Source organism: Motacilla alba, chromosome 2, assembly GCF_015832195.1.
Source record: "Motacilla alba alba isolate MOTALB_02 chromosome 2, Motacilla_alba_V1.0_pri, whole genome shotgun sequence".
NCBI lineage: Eukaryota > Metazoa > Chordata > Aves > Passeriformes > Motacillidae > Motacilla > Motacilla alba.
Genome location: NC_052017.1, coordinates 80,191,880 through 80,216,506, shown reverse-complemented (window position 1 = coordinate 80,216,506; position 24,627 = coordinate 80,191,880). Strand labels below are relative to the sequence as shown.

At 41.4% G+C, this 24,627-nt stretch overlaps 1 protein-coding gene across 1 annotated transcript in view; it reads left to right on the top strand.

Annotated features, from left to right (window-relative positions):
- The first annotated feature begins 9,981 nt into the window (after positions 1 to 9,981).
- ANKRD33B (ankyrin repeat domain 33B) overlaps positions 9,982 to 24,627 on the top strand; it is a 46,730-nt gene continuing 32,084 nt past the window's right edge. The window contains exon 1 of the mRNA XM_038126788.1: positions 9,982 to 10,657. Coding sequence (XP_037982716.1) covers positions 10,223 to 10,657 — 435 coding nt within the window. The 5' untranslated portion in view covers positions 9,982 to 10,222. The remainder of the gene's footprint in view (positions 10,658 to 24,627) is intronic.

Below are 24,627 nucleotides of genomic sequence, written 5' to 3'. Positions count from 1 at the left end.
GAAACTTTCACGAGCAATATAACTAAATGTGTTTCTAATTAAGGCAAAGCATGTACCTTTCCCAGGCTGCCAAAATACCATCTCAAGGCTTCTGATCTGAGAGTTATCATCTGCTCAGCAGCAGCTCCCAGCTTGTGCTTCCCCTCATCGATTTGCCACATGTGGGGCAGTACATGATCAGGATGATCAGTGCCTCCAGGCAGGACATGCCTCCTCCAGGCACTAATGAGAAAGGAGATACCTGACTTGACTCCTCCACTCCTCTGCCAGGAGAAGAAATATGCAGCATGAGAAGGAGTCAGATCATGTGCTAAGTTAAAGGAAACACCTGTCTTCTTCCACTGCTGATTACTAAGTTAGGCAGCATATCTGTATTTTCTGTGCCATGTGTGCTGAAAATGGAAAAAACCTCTGCTTTGGCCATGTCCCTTAATGTGAGGGAGAGGGCCAATCAGTGCAAAACATTCAAGTTTTGCAGTTAACTTTCCCCTCCTCAACTTTCAAGAGCCCAAATTGATGAGTACAAAATCGATGCCTTGGTGCAATTGGGAGGCCATCTGATCAGCGCTTCATTAAGAGATGACCCGTATGTGGTGCAAGCACACCGTACAGCTTGGGGGCTGCCTCAGCACTTGCCACCATGCCTGGAGTCCCCTTCAAACAGGACTGCATGGACATGGAGAAGAGTCAAGTGTAAACTCTCTTCGAGAGAGCTGCCTCCTCTGACCCTGTCCCTTCCCTACTACTCTCCTCTGGGAAAGCAAGATGCTCTTTCTTTCCTTCCTCTTCTTGTGGGGAAAGTGCCTATTTTCATCTTTTCTACAACCACCCACAGAATAGATGATAATTTTTCCTTCACTTAGTGTGCAAGTTCCTTTCATGAATGTGAGACAGACTGTAGTGAAGCAAACCTTAGAGAAATCTAAGTACAACTTAACTTTAAGAGCAACCATGGTATTTAAGGAAAATTTCCTTATGAGATTCTAATGTTGCGTAAGTGCAAATAAACAGCGGGGGCAAATGCAAATGCAGTTATCTACAGCTGTACATAAGACAAAACTCTGAAACCTAAAATGGTTGAAACTCTTTGACCAAGAGTTAACATTGCCCTAATAATTGAAGCAAGAACTTTTAGCTTGGTTACAACACTTATGGCATATAAATAAGTGTTCAGATTTCCATGATTCCTAAAAATGTGCAGTCTTTTTGATTTTGTAGGCTTCAAAAGTTTGCAATTCATGTCATTAATTTAGCCATGGAAGTCCAGCCATAAATTTTAAATTGGAAGATGTTGACCTTGACCTCCTTATTTCAATTTCACCAGCTGAAAAGCTGAGATAACAATATTTACCTATCTCAGTGTCTTGTGATTGTTAATTGCTGCTTCTGAAGTGGCTTGACTATGGAAATGTCATCCCTTGATGCCATCCTTCTTACAGAAGTTAAAAACGTACTTGTTGCTGGACATGCAAGAAGCAATCAAAAGGAAATCACACTGGACCCATAGGATGTTTCCAAAGAAAATACAACCACACAAAAACATCTGTGTCCTTTACTGAATCAGTAACAGACTTTACACAGAGTTGTGAAGAAAATGCAGTCAATGAGAATATCACAGGAAGGAGATACTGCCCCCTCCATTTGGCACTGCTTGTTAACAGCACTGTAAAGGGGGTCAGCAGGACCCTCCTTACCTGCTCTCTATGGCAGAACATGCTCTGAGCAGGGGCAGCTCTTCAGTTCCATATTCTGTATGCACACAGCAGGTCTGGGCACAAACAGAACTGAAATGGAACTGCAGAGGATTTACCACCACAATGCAGTCAGAGTTAGCTACTGACTTACCCCACTAATTCCTTCTCCAGCAAATTAATGGGAATATATTTTCTTAAGTGGAAGAATTCTGATAAAGGGATGAAACAGAGGGAGCAGGATATTTAAAATTGCTTAAATGATTATCACATGGCAGGTATGCTTTCTAAAGGGGAATGTTTTACAGATAATCTACTTTCACTAGAACATCTCCTGGGATGAGTCCCATGATGTTTGTGATTTGTGAAAATCACATTATGAAGACACCAAGAAACAATGAAACCATTGGGCTAGATAAGCATTTGTTTATTTTAACTTGGCAGTATGGCAGTTTTAATGATTTCAGGATAATATTAAATAATCTCATTGGAGAACATTGCATTTCTGCAAAGTTGAAAATGAGTATGATCCTATTAGAGACAAGGAAACCTAATAGATAACACACACAGTAGGGAAACAATAATAGCCCCACAGTTATTCTGTGAGTTTCTAAAATGTTTTCAAACCACACACATCTTATCAGGATACTAATTCTTTAAATCACTTAAATACATGCCCAAATCTTTTTCCAGAATATGTAAGTATATTTGTCTTTCAATGAAAGCCTCTGGTTATTCACACGTTTACATAGGCTGGTGAAACACCAGTTAACACCAGAGAGACCAATAACCTCAGGAAGGGGTGGGAGAGGAAAAATAAGAAATCCTCTTAGCATGACTCATTGCACATACAAGGAATCACATTTCCAAATACAGGGTGTTATTATTTTGCTACTGTATGAAGAAACAAATACAATCTCTGAAATCCCGTACTAGGGCAATAAACTGGATTTGTATCCACATGGCCTTGCTGGAGACCACTTTGTATCTCAGTATCCTGGTTTATATTTAAGAGCTTAGAAGAAACAGGTGGAGAAAAATTCAATGCACTCATTATAATAACTCTTTGTCCTAAAGTCCTACTTGTAATTTTCTGGCCAGTGTTCATTATGTTCCAAAAAGAGAAATAGTTCCAAGATGACCATATGTGGCCCTTGATGGAGCTACACCAGATGTACTCAGATGGACTTCTTTAATGGTCCCAGTTGGTAACCACACCCTATACCCCATTTGCCTAATTACCTAGGTATATGGATAAGCCATTTGAACCATGAGTCTTTTAAAGCATTTGAGTAATGCCAAAATAAGATATCTGTATGTTTGATATTATATTATACAATGCCCTGCTGCATTTGAGTAGTCTGCAATTCAATTTCAGCATCTATAAAATGGCTATGGCATTCACCTTTACAGCATGAGATGAGATATTTTGCTGAAACCTGTCATTCAATGCAAGCTAAAGTCTAAAGTGCTCCAAATTCTCACAGGAGAGGGGATAATAAAATAAGATGGTATATATTAATAAATTATGCCAGCAAATTCTAGATTTTCCCTTTAATTTCTTTGCTTTTTGAAAATATTTCTCTTTCTGCTTTTATACCAATGTTTTTCCAGTACTGGACTGCATTAGATAGCAGTGTCCAATCCCCAGTTTGAATTAGACAAAACTGAAATAGAAAGAGGATTAAAGCCATAATATTTCAGAAATAGAAACTGGGTCACATATTAAGGCTTTCTCTAGGGTTTGTCAGAAAGATTAAAATTAGGATGAATTTATCACTGACTTCTTTACAGTTCCCTGATGCAGGGCAACAGTAGGGATAGATGGACACGCATCTGGGCTACTTTCAAAACTTGAATTAAAGCACCATCAGAAACTCTATCAAACAGCAATGTCCTCAGGTCCCAAACTTCCCAGAAGTAGAGAGAAGTACCATTATTGTTATTCAGGAACAAAACCTCAGGGATGGAGAGGCTTAAAGTTCTCACAGCCACACAGGAAATCCATGTAGAAGAGGAGTGAGCTGATCAGAAGTGCAAGCGTAGACATGCTACACGCTTTCTCCATATGGAATGGCATCAGCAGGCTTACTCATACCAGCATCAAACCAGCCTATTTTTGGGTGCATAATTTCACAATAAAGGAAGAGGAATAATTTTAGGAAAATGTGAAGCAGATACATGGTTTATCCCCTCTATTTAGAAAGAATTCCTTTAGGGAGGAACAAAATATTTTGGTATTAAAATAACATTACTTATTTATTCTAGATACCCAACTGAGGGACACATTTGCACACATATATGTGGGTAGTCTTCTGCTTCAGCAGAGTGCAAAAATAAGACAACAATTCCCAAATAAATTCTCATGTACACTAATCCAGGCAACCCCCACCTGCAGCCCCAATGACCTGATAATTACAATCTTGCAATGGAATATATATGGGATTATTTTCCCTAATAATTTTTATACATGTAATAATGTCTAGTATTGTGGAGTCTTTTTGTAAAATATATCAAAATACAGAAAAGTAAAATTAAACTTATAATTTAAGAAGCATTTTTTCTCTCCTTCTCTCAATCTTTGTTAGCCTTTTTCCAAGAAAAAGAAATCCACTGACATTTCAAGCCATGGCTGTTTCCCTATTATTATGTAGTCTTGTGGCAGTTTAGGAAATAATATGCAAAGTTAAAAAGGAAAAGGAAAAAGAATTATTTTGATAAGGTAATTTTTAAAATGTACTCTTCAGAGATAGAAGACTCCCAGACAAAGATTTTATGCAAATCTCTGGTTCTAATCAATAAAGCAACATCTGTACAACAACAAATTTTCAACAGTTTTCTCCCAAGAAATTCCCTAAGACAGAAATTGAGAGAAATATGAAAACAGAAGTTCCATGGTGAAGAATTATTGAGAAGCCTCAAGGATCTTCAGCATCACAGTCTACAGCAGCATATATTTGAAAAGAGCAGCTCTGTGGGAACTAGAGTACTCTCCATCTCTCCCCTCTTCACTTGCACAGCCTCCTCCACTTCCACCTACCACATTCAAAAATATCAAACCACACATAAAAGCAGACTGTTAGCATATTTGGTGTGCCTTACTTGTTCTTTACAGCCTTGAGGAACTAATCCAAAGAGATTTAAGTCTCTTCCATGCTTCTCCAGTGAAGCTGAGCCCCACCAGGCAGTGCTTAAGTGGTAGGTGCGACCTTCCAGGTGCCTCTGGCTATCAGGGAACTGCCCTACCTGCCCAGAACTAGCTCAGTTTACCTTGAGAGACCTACCTGCTACCAACCACTGCTGCCCTTAGGGAGCTCAGCACTGACAGGGCTTGCAAGCTTTGACTACAACTAAGTCGAGATTAGCTAGACCCAAGACCGTGTCTTCAGGAAGTCTTCCTTTTCTGGAAAGGGCTGTGCTTTAGATTTCAGTGCAAACAAAATACAAGTTCATACTGAAAGCAGAACATTGATTATTTGCAGTCATAGCTAGTGAATTAAATTAAATGAACTGGTATTAAATTTATACCCTTATAACCCTTTATTGTATTAACTGCACAGAGATACCAATAAGCTGGTACTATAGATGCTTTAAACAGCATTTAATTTTACAGAGCAAGTGCTGGAAAAATACTAGCAACTGAGAAAACACTAACATTTAACAAGATTGTTGCTAGTATTTTTTATTCTCTGGCTCTTCTCTCATCATTCAACTCATGCCTTTGGTTTCTAGGAAACATATTGCAACTTCCACTCGTGGCTTCTCAGCAGCTGTTACTATTCAGATCAACCAGGATTTCACATCAAGTCTTGGCCAGAGCTTAGGAAAACTGAGACTCCAACCTTTCTCCTTCCAAAGGACTTTTTAAGTGGGGAAATCTTAGCAAGTGCTGCTGAATCTGTTAATTTATAAACACTCTCTCCAACACCTTGAATCAGGTAAATATGAGAACAACTCTGTCTCTCTTTAGCTCTTTATAGTTGAGAGAGAACATTTTCTTAATAATTTCTTCAGCTTAATTCTTTACCTTGAATGCCTTCTTCACACATACCTTGCCAATAGTACACCACCTGATGTTTTTTGCCTAGATTAATTGCACTTGGATGCCTCACAGCAGATAGCCTGCTTACAGTCCTGCTACAGCCCTAGCAAATCACCCCAATAAAAAATACATTATTATTAGGCATGATAAACAAGAGGTTGAATTAATTAGCTTGCTAGCTCTGCCAAGAACTCAGCAACCCCAGAAACCAGTTTGCTTACATCTGTGCCTATAAACTCTCTTGAGATTAACTTCAAGCAGACAGTTTTTGAAGATGCAGGCACTCTGTTTTGAGGACCGATGTGAGGCTTGGAGGCATTCTGAAAGTCTCTCCCCAAAATTCCAAAGGATGCTGTAAGTAAAACACAGTATCTTATCTCTTCTAGCACCTTGTTTCCCTCAGTGCCCACATTTCCTCCATGGACCACCTATGGGGACCTTTGCCATGGACCAGGACAACACTGGGATGATGCTGACTTAGGTCATGTCACCAAACCCACCCTCCACACTGGCCTTTTGGGGGCTTCAGCTCCTCTCCCATCTGTGAAGATAGGAGGCTGCTCAAGAGAAGTTTCCTTGTGCTCTGAATGCTTCCTTTAGTGGTGCTGGTGGAAATGCTGTGAAAGAGAGCTGCAGTGTCCAGAGAAACCCTTTCTGTGCATCTCAGAGTTTTTGCAAGCTGCTAAACAGAGAGAGGGGGTAAGTGAGCTGCCTCTCATGTTTAACACTGTGCTATTGCTACTACTGCAGGTCCTGCCAGGTAATGAGATGCTGCTCCATCCTTTCACCTGCTCCCAGCAAAACAATGGGTGAGGAGCCAAATGGATGCAGAAAAACCTGCCTGGTGTGCCACCAAGAGTTTGTAAAACCCTTGGATCACCGAAGTGCTGAAGTTGCCAGTTGGTGGGAATACACCAGCGAGGTGCCTAAACAGCCTAAATGTCTTACCTACAAACACTCACTCAGCCTCAGATCATCTAAAAGATTTTTACAGGCGGATCAACTACGTAAGAGAAACATACACCCTGAATCTCAAAAGTGAGTGCCTAGATGTCAGATGGGTAAAAAACCAAACAACCAGGCTTCTTGTTATTCAGAAATTTTAGACATCTGAGTAATGGAAACAACCAAAATGAAACATATTTTATTTTATTTTATTTTGGAAACCAATGCTTTTGAAGTGATGAGATTTCATCTTTTAAGAATACTGGCAATAGCTTTCAGTGTGTTATGAATTTTTCCTTAGGTTAAATTGTTGACTTTAAGAACACATAAAACTCCCTGAGTCTTACTATTTATCTTATTCTTGTCTTTATTATTGTACATAAATCTCATTAAATCTCAATTTCAGAGTGTTTTATAAATGCAATGGTTTACAAACCTTAACGAGGCAAACTGGGGGCATCCCATGATATAGTCATTCCAAAAATTGGTTTTCTTCAAGGGAAGCTTTGTCTGCATAGGGCTAGGTATCTGCTCTGAGTATTTTAATGTCCTGCCTCGGTAATTCCCAGCAATAGATTTTGATGAGATACAGATGGTGATAATGACTCATAATTCTGGGGTATTTGCTTTGAGATTTTGATACAAAGTTTAGTTTTGCTTTGCTTTTGATACTCAGTTTAGAAATACTAGCATTTAAATTCAATTATATTAAGTGGTTTCCAGATGAAAGTTTGAGGCTGTCCTCTTACAAATGCCATAAAAACAGGGGGGTTTTTGGATAATTTGAAAGAATCTGCAGACTAACTCTCTGGCCTTTCCTCACATTCTCTTGTTTTATTTTACACACTGAAGCACAAGCGACAAGAAGTCCTGTTTCACTGAAAGAACCAAGAAGCTGTGTCACTGAAAGAACCAAGAAACCAGACATCATCTGCTTTACATCTATGACTGTGCCCAAGCAGAGCAGCCTTGGTGGGCACCTGTGTGTGGCAAGGCAAATGGCTGCATCAGCATCTTAAGGAGTCAAGTAACAGATTATGCCCAATTAGCTGCACCAGCTTGTTTGTCAAGATGCATGCAGGTTAAATAATTTGAAATACAGCCTCAATACCAGTTGTAAAAGTGAAAAATTCAAGGAGAAACACCATGTCTGCCATGTTCCAGCCTGACACCTTGCTTTGAAAGCTTAAGCAGTATAGCACTGTTCTTTGAGAGAAGAGATGAAAGTGACAGACTGAGGTAAGAGAAAACAGTTTTCATCTCTAAGGTCCCTGCAGAATTACAGCTGTGAGAAAACTGATTCATTTCTCCTCTATTAATAAGCTGATAAGGTAAACTGAACACACAGAGAAAAAAAAAGGATGACTTTCCAAAGTCAAACTCTTTTTTTTCCTGTTTTCCCTCTGGTTAGCATTAAGATTTTTCAAGGTGTTTTTTTTTTGTTACTGTTGTTGTTGTTTTTTTGGTTTTGTTTTTTTTTCTTGGCTTTGGTTTTCTTTATATTCAAAGTTACTGGTCCCTGCCTCTTTGCTAACAAATTCCTCGTAACATTTTTAAAAACAGTCAGGTAATGTGGTAAATATCTATTCTTCTGAATTGATTTTATAAGAAGGAAACAAAGCAAGTATAATTGATTAATGAATTCTTACAGATGACCTGAATCTTCATTAAAAAATCCCTTTGTTCCTCTGTAGTAGAATTATTTTGGGGCTTTTTTCTGCTATTTGAAGCCAAGAGTCTTTCTGGGCTTTTCTGATGAGTTCAGGATGAGAAAATTCAAATGTACCAGCTGCAGGATCTCAGGCAAAAATGAAATTTTCTCAAAATACAAGTGCTATTGTAAGAGGTAGCAGTCTGTTAAGCAGCTCATTGGCCGCACTTACTGAGAATAAAACAAGAAGTTGAATGAATGGAGCCCTTAAACTCTGTGAATGCAAGTACATAACAAATGGATAGGCAATAAGTTTAGAAAGTGAATGCTACAGCACTGTCATTCTGCAGCTAAAGATGGCTCAGAAGTGTTTGATTTGGGCACAGACATACCCAGCAGCAGTGGAGAAGGGGCCTGTCTTTACCCAAGCAAATAACGGGAGACAGGCAGCATGAGCAAACTGGTAATCTACACCAGCTATGATCTCAGAGGTGTCTGGAGGTGAGGGGATAGTTTAATCTCCTTCTTTTCCAGTTTAGCTCCTTTGCAGAAGCAGCCAATCAGGGAACTATTTAATACTAATTCTGCTTACAGATATCCTCCTGCTGGGCACTGGGATAACCCTGCCAGTTAGGATTCAGCAAGAAGCTGCTGGGCTTTATATCACCCATCATGTCTGGTTTACACAATGATTTCTTGTAAGACTGTAAACACCTACATTTGGGGCCCCTTAACTCACAGCTACATTTTACTTTTCCTTCCAATGTTCTTGTAGTGTAAGAAATGTGGCTCATAGTCTGCCTCACCTTGTGCAGAAATACCACCTCCTTTCTCTCCCATCAGACAGACAGGGACTTGGACCTTGGACATTCAGTTGCTGAAGGATGTCAAATATATGAGATTCACTTCAAAAAGCTGTTGAAAAAGCAAATATCCTATTTTGTAGGCCAAAGGACTTCTCCCCACTGATTCCTTGCCAGAGAACAGTGCTAATCCCTGGCATTTGAAAGGGAAAAGAGATTTTAGAGGAACTGTGACAAAGCAGGAACTCAATTTATATATGCATTATTCCTCTCAACATAATCTCCAAATGCCTTCCATAAAAAGTACTTGCCTGCTATCTCTGCAGCTGGTAAAGCGTCAGGGCTGATTTAATGAATTACTTTCTTTTACAGCTCTGTTTTGAAGCACGGAAATTCCGTGCAGTCATTCCCCTTAGTTTCAGTGCTTATTTCGAAAGACGAATTCCGCACAGGCCGGTTGTATTCCTGAAAAGTTTTGCGTACATCGCCGCAGTCGCGGCTCTCGGGACCACGCAGTTGGTGCTGAAGGAGCAGCGGCAGCCGGGGCCGCTCCCGCGGTGGCCGCTCCTGCCTCTGCCCCCGCGGGCGGGCTCGCCGCGGGCCCCTCCGAACCGGGGAGGGGGGCTCAGGGTGCTGCTGTCCCGCACCTGCAGCTCGGTGCCCGCAGGGAGCAGCCTCGGCAGCCGCCCGCTCCCCCCGCACACCGCCCCGGCACCGCGCCCCGTCGCTAAACCCCAGCCCCAATCTCCTCACAGCGATGCTGAGCGGATTACGGGCCGGGAGTTTGACAACTGCCTGCGCTCCCCAGAGCCGCCCTGCCCGCCCGCAGCCTCTCCCCGCTCCCCGCGGCGGCGGCAGCTCCCCCGGGCCGGGCGGGCGGCAGTGACCGGCCCCCGCGGACCCTCCCCCGCAGGCGGCGGCATGCCCCGGCCCGGGGGGCGGCCGGGCTGCCGCGGGGCCACCCGCGGGAGGGGGCTGACACTTGCGTGAGGGGGCAGCGGCACCCGAGCCCGGCGAGGCAGAGCCGCGGCTGCCGGGCGCCCTGAGCGCCCCGCGGGGCCCAGCGCGGCCCCCGCGCCCCGCGGCCGGCATGGTGCTGCTGTCCGGGCACGGCGAGCAGCTGCCCGGGGAGCGGGTCTGCCCCGCGCCCGCCGCCGCTAAGGAGATGCCCGGCGCTGAGGCGGAGAGCAGCCCCGAGCAGGGGGCGGCGGAGGCTGCCGCCGAGGAGCCGGACGAAGAGGAGGAAGAGGAGAAGGAGGTGGAGGAGGAGGACTGCGAGGAGTACGAGGACTTCTCCGAGCTGCCCGACACCTGCAGCATCGCCTCAGACGACTCCTTCTACCCTCCTAGGGGGCTGGACGACGACGACGAGGACCTCTGGTCCCTGGAAGGGGACGAGCGCGACAGCCCCGAGGCGCTCAGCCTCTTCCGAGCCTGCTGCACCAACAACAGCATCGTGCTGAAGGCGCTCATCCGCCAAGGCCCCCAGGAAGAGGAGGTGCGGGAGGCCGACCGCAACCGCAGGGTGAGCATCCCGCGCCGCGCCCCCGCCGCCCCGGCAGCCCGGGCAGCCCGCCCGGGGCACAGAGGCTCGGCTGCCGCCGCCTCCTCCCCAGCGCGGAGCGGAGCCGGGGGCAGCAGCCGTGCGGGAGCCGAGTGACGCCCCTCCCGCTTCCTGGGATGCTGCTCTGCAGCCCCGTGGGGGACGGGACCCCAGGCAGCGAGGAGCTGCTGGTGTGACGCTACGCCTTGCCAGCCCTGAGTTTCCACCTTTGGCTAAGGAAGGGTCAGGTTTATGGGATGAGACAGAGGTCGAGATTCTGGTTTTCCCGCCATCAGTTTTGAATTGAGTCTTGTTTTCCCTCTGTTTATTGCGGACCGAGAGGGGCATTGCTAGTAACGGTTGTGTTCAGCATCCAAAAACCTTCCTCTTGTCTGGGCTGTTCATCCCCTGCAGTCCTTTATGATATTCACCTTGAAATGTTGAACTGCTGGTAATTTTTTTTTCTTCTAAATTTTTCCTTTAGCTCCTCCAAAAATGTAAGCTTGTTCCTGGTTCCTAGGCTGCCAAGCAGGGTTCAGGGTATTCCTGTGTTAAAATCAGCATTTTTCAGAGTTCTCCTTGTGTTTATTTTGTTGCTGATAATCTGGTTTTGGGGTTTGTATCACTACAAGTTTTGCAGCTCTGCTTTTTCCTGTTACTAAGTTCATTGCAGAAACAGAAGTGTACTTCTCTAAATCCGAAGGTGAAAACTTGGGAAAGATTTTCTAGTGAATGCGTTACTGGGACATTTGAATAGTGGTATTGAAGATTACCAATATTGCTACAGTTTGTTTTAAACCTAAGAAGTTATTTTGCATAAACAATCTGCAAAAACAATTCTGTGACTAATCCATGACAGCAGTGTTTTGAAAGGAAACTTGTATTATTTTAATTGGGCAAGTAACTTGCACATTCTGACAACATAAGTTGTCTTTGTGTCGAAAAGAATGCCGAGATTTGTGTTTGGTTCTGTCTGGAGAGGGGCTTTTCTTGTGGCTTAGATATATGTGCTTCTAGGATTTTTCCTAAAAATATCTTTACTTCTTCTCCAAAGGATTGACTTTAATACAGATTTTTGTGATCAGACTTATTGTAAATTTCTTAAAAAGACAAAAGGTCGTATTAACACATCTGAGGGAGAAGCAACCTATGGTGTGAGGGTGGGAATGAGCAACACAGGACAGAAATAATTTACATCAACTCTCCTGTCCAGGCCAGGATATGATGTGGTTATACTTTAGCTGGTAACATGTGAGATTCAGTTGTACATTACAGGATATTTTGAATATCCTGCAGATAACACCTACCCCATATATAAGTTCTGTGCCTGGGCTGGAGCCCAACCCCAGCCCTGACACTGTGTGGGGTTTGGGCTCCAGCCTCTGCTGAGGTCCATTGATTCAGCATGTCTCAAGTGTGATGATGTGGGAGGTTTGGCCCCCCATACATATGACATTAAGGGCCAAGTGCCCCAGAGCTGTCCCTTCTGAAAAGGTGGCCCTCCTGCCCAACAGAGGGCAAGAGCTGCAGGAACTCTCCCTCTCAGGGCCGGGGTCCTGCCGACCTCAATCAACAGGAATGGCAAAATTCAGCACAAACATCAGCCCTCATCCTGCAGCTGCTCTTCTGGCAAAGGTGATCAGATCAGGGTTGTGAAAACAGTGGATTCACCTCTTTAGACAGCATTCCCTTCACCATCCTCTTCCCAAAAAGCAAGTTGTTCTTTATCTCTTCAGCTTCAGAGAAAAGAGACAAAATTTTAGTTTGAATCAGAAAGTTTATTTTCTTTGTTCATACTGTAAAACCCCCAAAACCAACAAAACAAAAGGACATCTACTTAGGCAAATATTTGATTTGGCATGAAATTTAAAATTGGCATAAAATTCTGTTTTCTTCATTTTTTTATGAATACAAAGTAGAACATTGTGGAATTCAGCAACTTGTGAAGCTACTGGAACTCATGGTAGACATGAGTTCACTTTCTCTCTGCCTTCCTCACAGAAGAGCCCCAATCCCAGCAGTACAGAGCAGGACACTCGGTCTTTTCCTGACAGATGGGAATGGGGCAGGAGAAATCTTTTGAGTAGGAAGCGGAAACTTCAGGTGTGACTCCTGCTCAGGGATATCGAGGCAAATTCTCATTATTTTGCAAAGGAAAACCACCTTTTTCAGAGAACTTTACCTAACAAATGGAAGTTTCACACAGGCCTTTTATAGCTCTTTCTGTGGATTTTTTTTTGGCAATTGAATTTCATTATAAATCATTGGATGTTATCCATGAACAAGACAAGTTTGCTGCCACAAAGTAAAAGAAAAAGTTACACATACCTATTGTTCTCATGAAGGTTTTTAGTTGCTGAAACTAAAACTACTGTTGGCTTTCAGCATCTTCATTTGCCAGGATAATGTTTGTCTACAGTGTTGTCTTGTATGCATTTGTTGGAAAGCTCTATTTTTTTCCTATTTAAAATTTTTTTTTTACCTATCTTTTAAAATATTTTTTCTTTTTTTTTTTTTCCCCCACACTGTGAACAAATAAGCTAGACTTTTGTTTCTTCGAAGTTTTAATTTCTTTTCCATGAGACCGGGCAGAGAATGAAGAATAACTTGCTTTTTGAGAAGTGGGGTGGTAAATGGGAGGACTGTCCATCATATTTTCACCATCCTGATCTGATAACCTCAGGTATGTAGGTACAGTACTGTTGCATTTTCACAATTTCAAAATCAAGTTTTCTTCAAAACAGACAAAACAAGTAACAAGATACTGTAGTAAGACAAGACTATATTTTGATTCTGAAAGTAAATAAAATCAGCTCACAAAATGTAACATGAAAAAATTCCAAATGCCCTAAACTGGGCACAGTGAGCCTGCTTTGTTTTTAATTTGTTTTACCTTGTTCCTGAAGTGTAAGTGTGTAAATTTAAGATATGGAAGCAATTCTCCGGGAAATGCTAGAATCCAGAGGTACCCTTACTTATTTTCCTTCACCCTTTGTGCCAAAATACATCAACTGTCTCTTTAGAGTACATTTGCCAAGCTTGGATAGTGCCTTTTTGTGTCATTTCTCCAGAAACGTATTTTCCCTATAGTCTGTTTGTGAGCTGCAGAACCTCCTGCCAGGCACAAGTTTTCATTAAATTCACCTTCCTGCAGTAAACCAGACTCCACAACATCAGATTTATTATTCACCACATGTAGCCTGAAGATCTGTACCCTACCTGTCTTGTTTTCATTACTGTCAAGACAAAACCAGTTTATATATCATTGACTGCAGAGGATCCCCAAATGGCTGATCCCCTCATCTTCTCTTGCACTGCTGTCTGTCCACAGAATTCTGAAACACTGGATTGGTACTGCTCATTTCCTCTCCTTGCCCAAACTAACACTGAAATATTTGGAAAATAACTATGACAGCATATAATATACTAATTGTGCATCAAGCAGGGTGACCTCTCACGCTTCAGTGTTTGCTTCAGTGTTTGTTTGTTTATCCTAACTGTAAAGAGGGATTTGAAAATAGACAAGGGAAAATAAAATCATGGCTGTAGTGAAATTTCCTGACCTGATTGAGACCTTAGTGTCACCTGGCTAATGGTGCTACTTTTTGCCTTACCACATGGGGACTGGTTCTCCTCCCTCACTTGCCAAATTTCTAGAATTTCAGATACATTTATCTCATCATTTTAGCATCACTTAATATCAAATTTTGCCTGGTGACCAGGGTTATATATATATATACTTAGAAAGACAGAGTTTCAAAATCTGGTGTTACCTAACTGCAGAATACAAGCAAATTTAGAAATTTGCCATGACAATAGAGAAAGCATTAAGGGAGATGGGGGAGAGAGAAAAGAAGGCAAAGAATGTTCCCTTGCCAGATTGAAAATAATCACTGCAGCTGATCCACAGAAAGGTTTTGGGCTGATCTTACATGTGGTATAGCCCACGTTAGCTTTTTTTTTTTTTGGTCATTGCTTAATGAGTCTTTTGTCCAGTCCCATAGACAGCTATGGACATAACTGTGGGAATGTTTCTCTGAATGCATCCTAGGCTTGTTTGTGCACTGCACACTGAGTGGATGTTTTGGAATGGCATCACTCACCTGGTTTCCTCACTGGATCCATGACAGTATCCGAGGCATCAGACCTGTCATGTTGTTCTCCTATCCCAGTGGTGCAGTCTGCTCCTCAGGCTCTGTACTGCCACAGTGAAACTGCTTCAGGAAACTCACCCAGTTTAGGGAGCATTACCCTTCAGAATTTTTCACAGAGCAATGCACAGTGAATCCTCCATGGAGCTGACACCTGAATTTGTCCTTGCCAAAGGGATGGGCTTCTGAAATTGCAATTGTGAAGGACAGGGAGCCAGTGGTTCGATTCCCACTTTCTGGGTGAGGGCACTTTGTGTTGGATGATGCTTTTCTAAAAAGTCATGTATCACAGTAAGTGCCAGAGCTTGTGTAACACTCCATTAACTCGTTGGGTTTTTTTGGTTTTTTTTTTAATCTTCAGAACATTAACTTGAAAAAAAAAAAAGAATCAATCTAATATTTTCTAGTAAGGGATGAAGTTCCCCCGTCACATGTTGCTTTTTAGTTTTCATGGCGCATAGCTAACCCAAGTTAACCCACGTCAGACAAAGGATTTTAAGAACATCATCTCCTACAGTGCTCAGAATATTTTTTCATAGACAGCTCATTGTTATTTTCATAGCTTCAGTTCCTTCATATTATCTTATACAGAGCATTCTCATGCAAACAATTGTATTGAAACTTAACATCATGACACTAAACCATGAAATGGAATTTTATGGAGTGAAAGTACTTTTAAAAAGACAACAAAAGTAATATAATTTAAATCCTTTAAAAAGTACAGAAATCCTCAAATACAGTAAAAAATATCCCTGGAAATACATGTTTGTTCTTAAAAAGGAAATGAGCAAAGTAAAGAATTATAGATGTCAAAAAGGGGAAATTCTTCAAATACAGTAATTATACCTCAAGGTTGGCCATCAGAGAGGAATAGATAAAGCATGGAAAATATGAAGTGAGCTGGCTAAACGGGAATTTCGTGAGCTAACCAGAGCATGAACCAGACTGATACAGGTAGGCACTGAGAGGCATTATCAGAAGAGCGTGGGCAGGTTAGCTGTCTGCCTGCGCTTGTCTGTATTCATCTGCAGTGTTAGGTGACTAATGCCTATGGAAACCTGGCACAAAAAGATATCCTTTAAAATAACTTTACTGGAGAAAAAGTATGTGCACAGAACATAATTTCTATAGATTAAAGAGAACAGTTAATAAAGACCATGAGGGTGTGTAGGCATAAAGAATGGCAATGCAGGTTTTTAGTGTACTGCTGGAAATGCATGGCCAGAGCAGGCTGTGTCCTCCATGGAGCTGACAGGTAATATGACATAATTTGTACTTTGTGTCAAAAGCAGCATTAGCTGATAGATGGAGGTCCTACTGGAATGGACAAATACATATTTGAAGTCCAGATGAGAAAGTTGTACTAGTTTAATCTAGTTTCAAGTGATGGTTTCAACTTCTAGAGAAACCAGATGAAGAGTAGCTTCCTTGAAGAATTTTGACAAATTGCTTAATGTGAAGTGGATGGAACAGGAGGGGTGTTTTTAGTCTGACAGTAGTACAGGAGTAAAGGTCACATCAATCTTCTGTTCTGCTTTAAGCAACATTTCATGTTAGTGTCTTAAATCAAGTGTGTGGCTTGCAGGGATCCTCAGAGATGCAGGGATGATCCTGGTTACCCATCTGAGCACAAGCTGACTGCAGATATTTAAAAATACAGCTGCATTTAAAATCCCATGATAGCTTAACAAGACTGGTTGTCCTGGACAGCTTTCATCAGTAATTATGACAGACATATAACGTGTTTTTAGCATAACATGTCCATACCGCGTGGGACTTTGGGATGTTTTAATGCCTTTTCCTAGGAGAATAGTAGAGTTTTATTTCACGGTGCATAAAGTTACACTGCTAATGCCTTCAAGCCATTAGGAAATTCAAATTTATGTTCTCATGGAGGAATTGCTGAAGAAGGAATATTGGCACTAATTTCCTTTTGTAAAGCTTCCAAAGATTCCTCAGGGAAAGTTTATTGAGGAATCATAGGAAGTTGAAGCAGAGAGCACTGCTACAAAACATCTGATTGCTCTGAAAAAATGGGTTCCTGTTGAGTTTCAGTAGCTTATAGGAGGTACTGGACTTCAAGTTTGCTGGGAAAGGAAGTGGTCCAAAAGCCCCAATATTCCCAAATTCTTCAGCTTCAAGCTAAGTGCCGGTACCTCGTTTTATGAAGGCTTTAGTTCTCAAGGCAAGGGCTCTGAGGAAGAAATAAAAAATGTTCCTGTCTCAGACACCAGGTTCAAAGCTGCTTGCTGAGAAGTACCACAGGAGTGGTGAGTTCAGGTGCCAGCTGTGGTGGACAGCAGGTCTCCAGTGCCACATCTTTCAATGACATCAAGGGCTTAACTCTTATGTCCTTTGGCCCTGCTGGTGCTGGAAGCGGTGATCTGGGCTGTGGCTCTTGGAGGCTCCCGAGTTAGTGTCGACAGATGGAAAGGCAGGGACAGTGATGTCAGCCCCTCATCAGGGAGTTTCCTTTTCAGAGGTGTGAGACTTGGCAGTCTTTCACTCAGTCTGACTTGTTGCTGGGTTTCAGGGGACATTTCCAAAAGGGTTTTGAAAGAGGCAATCATGTTCACTTTTGTGTGTGGCACAGAAACTGTTGCCATCATCTCAATTTTAGTCACACACTCTAGTGTTTTTGCTTGGAAATATAAACTGTAAGTTTATACAATAAGTTGAAAATAAAAAAAGTTGAACAAGGAGTACTACAAGCAATCAAAACATCTAATTGGATCTACTATTCAAGAAGAAATAGACAGAAAGATAAAACCCCCAAAGCTCCATTATACATTTTGGAAAATGTCACTGTGTGACAGAGACCAACAAAAATCAGGTGTTTTACTGTAATACTTCTGTATGTTGGTAGTACTTCAACTTCACAGAGGAGAATTAGTAGTAACTCTTGTATGACTTTACTGGTGTTGGTTGCTTCCCACCAGAGGAGCCGAATGTACATCAAATTTATGTAAAATTGCATTACATTAAAACACATTTTTCTTCCTCTAAAGAGAAGTGATGCATGGTCACCAACTAAAATTCATTGTTAATTTTGAAATAAAGTGAGACTTGAAAAGTGTAAGCAGGCTTTTACTTATAAAAAATACAGCTAGATGAGCATGGGAGTGTGTGTGCATTGCTAAAAGAAACCATCTCTGGCATGAGAGCACCTCTGCAGCTCAGATCACATCTATCCTGTGCAGGGTTAGCATCTCTGGTTTGGACACAGCCAGCACTTGGCCTGCAATTTCCCTGAATCCCAGTCTGTTCTCCTAATTCATTATTGGCTTTTAGGCTTTTGAGTTCAAACACCCAAACTAGCATAATTTGTTATGTTACGGTTTTGGAAATCATTAACTATGCTGTTATTAAAATTGGTAAAATACCTGTTTGCACATACTTTATGCTTATTTCAGATACAGTAAGATAGCTTTCAAGTAGGATAACATAGATCATAAGATGCTGCAGTTTTTCCCAAACTGGAATTCTGGTCATTAATTTCCATACCTTTTCCAGTGCTTGTACTTATTTTGGACAAGGTTTTCTGTTTTGGCTGAGGTTGGGGGGAAGGGTTTAGCAATTTATGTAAGTGCTATATTGCCTGCTAAGAATTTTCCTGCATGTTCTTTCTTTATTATCTGTCATTATACTGTGGGATTAGGTTAATCTTTTGGGACTGAGGTAGAATTGTACTAAAAACTAATGGTAGAGTTGCTAAAAACTGCCAGTAGGTTTTTAAAAAATAGAATAGAAAATCCCTGGAGAATGTGAAAGCAAGGAAGAATTCCCACAGGCCTCATTTGAGACAGGAGTTCTCCTTTAATGTTTTCATAAATAAAGTTTCTCTCAGAAGGTTACCTTTCTAAATGATTTTAAATATTATGCCACATTGGTTTGAATTTACCTGTTTCTGACTGTTCTTTAATTAAATACAAAAATGGAAACCCTCCAACTTGGGCTAGATGTAATCCTCTAACATACTCAGTGAGTCACAATAAGAAACAATCAAATACTGTAGGAAGAGGATTGTTGTTGCAGTGTCTGTGGTTGCACATCTGGCAGTGAATTAGCAATTCAAATTGTATCCACTGTGGGAAAAACCCACTATGTGGAAATAGTTCCCATTTTTCAATTCTATTATTTTCTATCATGTCTGTTAAATTCCATGGGGAGCAATTTGAAAGCAAGATGATGCAATATGGGAATGACTCACGGTTGGGCTTTTGTTGGTTCACACGTTTCGGATGTATGTTGTTCTGAGCCTGATCCTGTAATATCCTCTCACATATGAGGGTTGGGATTTTTTTTTTTTTTTGTCTTTTGCCTCTCAGTACATGAGGCCTCTTCTTTGGGACAGCTTGTGTGTGGACAGACCAACTGCTGGCAACAAGAGATGCTGCCAGCAGCCACCAGAGCTCAGAACTGGGCTCATGGAGGAGTTTTGAAGTTTTGTTTCTGTTACTGTAGGAGGGAAGCTTATGCAGAATCCATTGTTATTAGTTTTCTGAAGTTCAAAAGTAGCAGATAATAAGACATATTCAATCTGTTCATGAAAAGAGCCTTTCAGGCAGTATTTGTCTTCTTTTTTTTTCTTCTTTACAAAACCTAGATATCTTGCTATTTGGAGCTAATAGTAAGAAGGCTCAGCTCAACTGTTTAGCATTTGATTGAGAGACACAGGAAGGGTATCCATGTATTCATAAAAGTGTCTTTAAGTGTGGATGAAAGGAAAAGGAAGACTTTCTTTGAAAGGTGGTGTGGTACTTCTGTGTATCTGCAAGTATCATATGAGTTTGATAAAGGATCCAAGAGAAGACAGAGTCAAAGCTCAGCTCCACAAAGGAGTTAATTTAAAATACTTTTCTTTCTACAGAGCTTTCTACAGATTTTCTATAAAAAGAATGAAGTTGCAATAACTTGTTACACAAAGAAGGTAGGATAACATGTCTTGGCCGGTTTCTGCAAAATGAAATACCACAAGTATTAGTGAAATACCACAAATACTAATGAAATATAAGTGTTTAGACTTCAAACACTAAGGAAATAAGAGCTATTCTGAGTTAGTAAAAATATAAACATAGTAGAGGAGTTTTCTGGTTACACTGAAACAAGCTGTACTATGCAGTAAATGCCTGGAAGCATGGAACAATGCCAGCCAGAGGAAACCTGTGTCTGGGAAGAAAAAGGTTGTTTTCCCTGCTGTCCTACAGGCACTTTGCAGGCTCAGTGCTGTGTTAGGCGAGTCCTGTCTGCAGGGAAAACTGGACAGCATGACCATATCAGAGACACTGCTCTGCCACACTGCTTCAGCAGAGCTCCCCATGCTGAGCTGCCAGCCTGGAATAAAACACACAGGGTTCCTGGAGGAACAGCCTGGCCAGTGGTTCGAGGGGGGAGTGAAACCATTCTTGCCTGACAGGGAAAAAAACCACTTAATTTCAAGGTCTCTGGAAACAGAGTGAAAGCCTCTTTCTTGTACCCCAGGGACAGGTGCAATCTCCCAGGCAGAGACTGTCCCACAGCCTGCAAGCAATGGCTGTGTCATTGGGCTCAGGTGGTTTTGGGATCCCCCATTAACCTGCTGCCATCACTAGTCAATGGGTCAGAGGCCAAGCTGTGCTGAGTCCTACTGTCATTTATGTGGGGTGGGATTGAACCTTCCTTGTCACCTGTTTATGGCTGTGCTTTCTTTTGTTTTACTACACTGATGCTGAATTTTATGGTCTGCTGGAATTTTACAGTCCAGAAAATTCTTTGTCTTGTGAGGTTGCAACAAAGATGCTCCAAGTGTGAAGATACCCATGAGCAGAACTGCCTGTGGAATAGGAACTGGAGCTGAGTACTTGGTACATGCTAATCTTTTTAGTTCCTTACTTGAATTAAAGTAGTGTGTTTATTGAAGTCAGATGTCTCAGTACATTTACAATACTTATCTTCATAAAAGTTCCCATGAAGTGTGTGAGATCCTTTACATGTATGTGGATACGTGAAGCAGATGTTGAAATATTGAATACTCAAGTTAAACATTTTAGAAGCACTAAGTTTCTAAAGCACCTGAAAGGAGATTGTGGTAGGGTGGGGTTCATCTTTCTCCCAAATACCAAGTGATAGGACAAGGGGAAATGACCTCAGGTTGTGTCAGGGGAAGTTCAGGTTCAGTACTAAAAAAAATTTCTTCACCAAAACAGTGGTTTAAAGGGGAATCTGTGTGAGGAGCTGCAGAAGTCACTTCGCTTTTTCAGCCTGGAGAAGGGGAGACTGAGGGGAGACCTCATTGCAACTTCTTTGTGAGAGAAAGAGGAGAGGCAGGCAGTGAACTCTGCTCTGTGGTGACTAGGGACAGCACCCAGAGAATGGCCTGAAGCTGAGTTAGGGGAGGTTTAGGTTGGGTATTAGAAAGGGGTTTTTCACTCAGAGGGTGGTTGAGCACTGGAACAGGCTCCCAGGGCAGTGGTCACAGCAACAAGTCTTAAAGTGTTCAAGAAGCATTTGGACAATTGTCTCAGGCACACGATGTGATTCTTGGGGTGACTTGCCTAGGCCCAGGAGTTGGACTTGATGATCCTGGTGGGTCCCTTCTAACTCAGCTTATTCTGTGTGTTTCTGTGTCATTCTGTGATTAAGTGTTGGAACAGGTTGTTCAGGGAAGCGGTGTAGTCACCATGCCTGGAAATGTTGAATAATGAGTAGATGTGGCACTGTGACACTTCACAGTGTGGCTTGGGGAACAGGGTGGCATTCCATTGAAGGCTGGATTTGATGATCTTGGAGATCTATTCCATCCTTATTGATTCTATGATTCTGGTATCAGCAGCCCAGAACAAAAAAAAAAAAAAAAAAAAAAAAAAAAAAAAAAGATGGTGAAAAAATGTCAACCTTTCTCTTAAAATTAATTGCCCAAATTATTTTCTTTTAAGGGAAGAGATTACGAAATGTCTTTTACTTGCTATTCCCATTTTTTTTCTTTCTGTGGGCATTTTTAGCTTGACCTAGTTTATGCTTATTACAGTCAGCACAGCTGATTTATGAGCGGAGGCTCCATTCACAGATGGGTGCAGGCAGAGCTGAGGTACTCAGGTATACATCTGTGGCAACGTTCACAGATCACAAATGCATTTACCATCCTCTTAGGATCTGAAGTCAAATGAGGGAAAAAAGCCTAACCTGGAGGTTTCAAGTAAGATAATGGTGTTTCCCAGTGCTTCTCATATCTCAGGTCCATCACTCTCTTTTCTGCTGTTGTTAAAATTATGACACCCCCCCCCCCCCAGCTATCAGGTCTCAGCAAAAAGTGCTGTGATCTCTCTTTGGAGCTCAGTACCTGATGCTAGATCAGTAGGAACTCCCTCCTGCAGTGGATACGCAGATGTAACCATGGGGAGAAATAGATCAACACTGCCGACTAAATGTCATAAATATGTGTGATATGGGTGAAGATATCACAGAGAAGAAGGGTTTTACAAATTACAGGGGTTCTTTTAGTGTCAGTGGAAAGAAAGAGTGACTACAGGGCAGGCCACGGCAGTGCAGGAGCAGGAGCAGGGTGCTCAGGGCACAGGCACTGAACCTGCAGGGACACTCTTGCCCTGTGGCTTCCAGCTCAGGTCCCAGCTGCTGCCTGCTGGAGCAGGGGATCACACCCTGCCTTACGCAAGGCCACATTCACAGATACTAACTAGTCATGTGCAAAGCCCACTTTGTTTACCTGCTGTGCATGTATTACTGAAGTACATGTCCCCAGCAGAGTTAGCTGAGGGCTGGTGGCTTCAGGCTGGACTGCTTAGAGGGAAACACAGACATTCTGTTTGAACACTTCACAATCTGGGTGTGCAGAGGAGCACAGTTTACAATCTTGTAATGAATATCCTTGCTGAGCTAGCCTACTGCCATTTATCTGTTGGTCTGCAGAGCTTGAAAATTTAGGTCAAATATAGCCAAATTCATGCTTTGAGAATTTATAAAAATAAATTAATTGTTTTGATAAATTTAAAGAAAAATCAGTGCTGGTTTTTCTGTAAAATAGTAACTGTAATTGCAGTTGTGAGTTTAATGTGTGTACTGGCCCATTTTTTTCTGTTTACTCCCTGCCGTCCGCAAAACCCATTCCTCTGGGGAGGAGGTTTTTAAAATAGTGCTTAGTTACCCTGTTTAGATTTTGAGTACTTGCCTAAAAATACTGTATTTTCCTCTTTCTCATGTAATTTCTATTTCTAGTACAGTGACTTCATCAGTTGTGATTTATTACTAAATTGTTAGTGTGTTTCGTAAAGGAACTAAGAACTAGAGCAAAGCCCGTACATTTTGGCAGCTTATCAGTCACAGAGGAAAGGGCAAGTGAGCATTTTTCATGTGAAGCAAACCCTTACAAAGACATTCAAATATTGTCAGCATTGCTTTCACAAACTTGCTTCTCTTCCCAGACCTGTATCCTGCTATTTCCTTTCAGATTTTAAGGTCCTTGGGGAGTGCATCTGGAATGATTCTACCTCATTACTGGTGGTACTGCAACCAGTAATATTCCAAAATACATGATTTTGAAGTCTACCTGTATTGGCTGAGCTTTCAGGATTATTGCTACAAAGCAATATCAATTAGTATAACCATGTTATTTACAGAAATTCTAGAGTAAATTAAAAAATCCAGTGGGAGATTTACAAATGCTAAGGGGAAGAAGGTGATTTTTTGCTATAGGGTTTTGATACCAATGTTAGTTAGAATCAGGTAATTGCAACTAGCTTTCATTTTGGATATGTACTACTGTTTGTTTCTTTCTAGAGATAGTTTGCAGGATTCAGACTCTGAAGGTAGCAGAAAACAGTCTGCTCATAATTTTCAGGTAGAAAGGAAAAGACCAGATCTGGTCTTTAAAAGATTTCCATATTACCAAGTAGCATTCTCTCATTTTGAGTCAGAGAAATAGAAAAATAACTTCAAACACTGAGAAAAACATTCAAAACTATTCTGCTACTGCTTCTAAGTGCCTGAATACTGAGGGAGAAAAATATAAGTTTTACCATTCTTCCACTGCTACTTTGTGGTCTCTTTAGCTAATAGAAATATAGAATTCTCAGAAAATCTGAGATTAGAAATTGCAGTATTTAGTATTTAGTTAGTAACTGTAAACCCTCTAAGCAGGTCAGCTTCTACTCCTCAAATAAGAGGAAAGAAAACAAAACCCAAACAGTATCTTCTGAAATAAGAAAGATGAACTGTTAATTGGAAGGAGACCATATTAATTCCTTTTTTTTTTTGATTTCTTTTCTTTTCTTTTCTTTTCTTTTCTTTTCTTTTCTTTTCTTTTCTTTTCTTTTCTTTTCTTTTCTTTTCTTTTCTTTTCTTTTCTTTTCTTTTCTTTTCTTTTCTTTTCCATAAAAATTTGCCTTTCTCATTGATGTGAGTAAAGGAAGATCTTAGCAAACCTTCCTGTTGCTTTTACTACTCTGCAGCTTTTCTACACAAACCTAAGTGACCCTAATTCCTATTGAACTAGAAGTAAAAGCCAGTGGAAACTGACAACTTCACAGCCAACCTCCAGATCAAGGCATTTTGAAAGAGTGATGAAAATTTTAGCAGTAGTGAAAGGGGAAATCAGGAATTACTTAGGAAATTGATTATATAGTCTCTGAAAAGATCTTAAGTCTAAGTTAATATGGGGTATTTCTCCTAGAGCAAATATTTAGGCCAGAGGTCTATGATGCAGAAAGGCACATATTGATGAGGTTATTCATGCCATGAAAATGTAATATGGATGAAGATATACAGAAAGTAAAACGCTGTAAAATCAACAATTTTCAAATCTGGGTG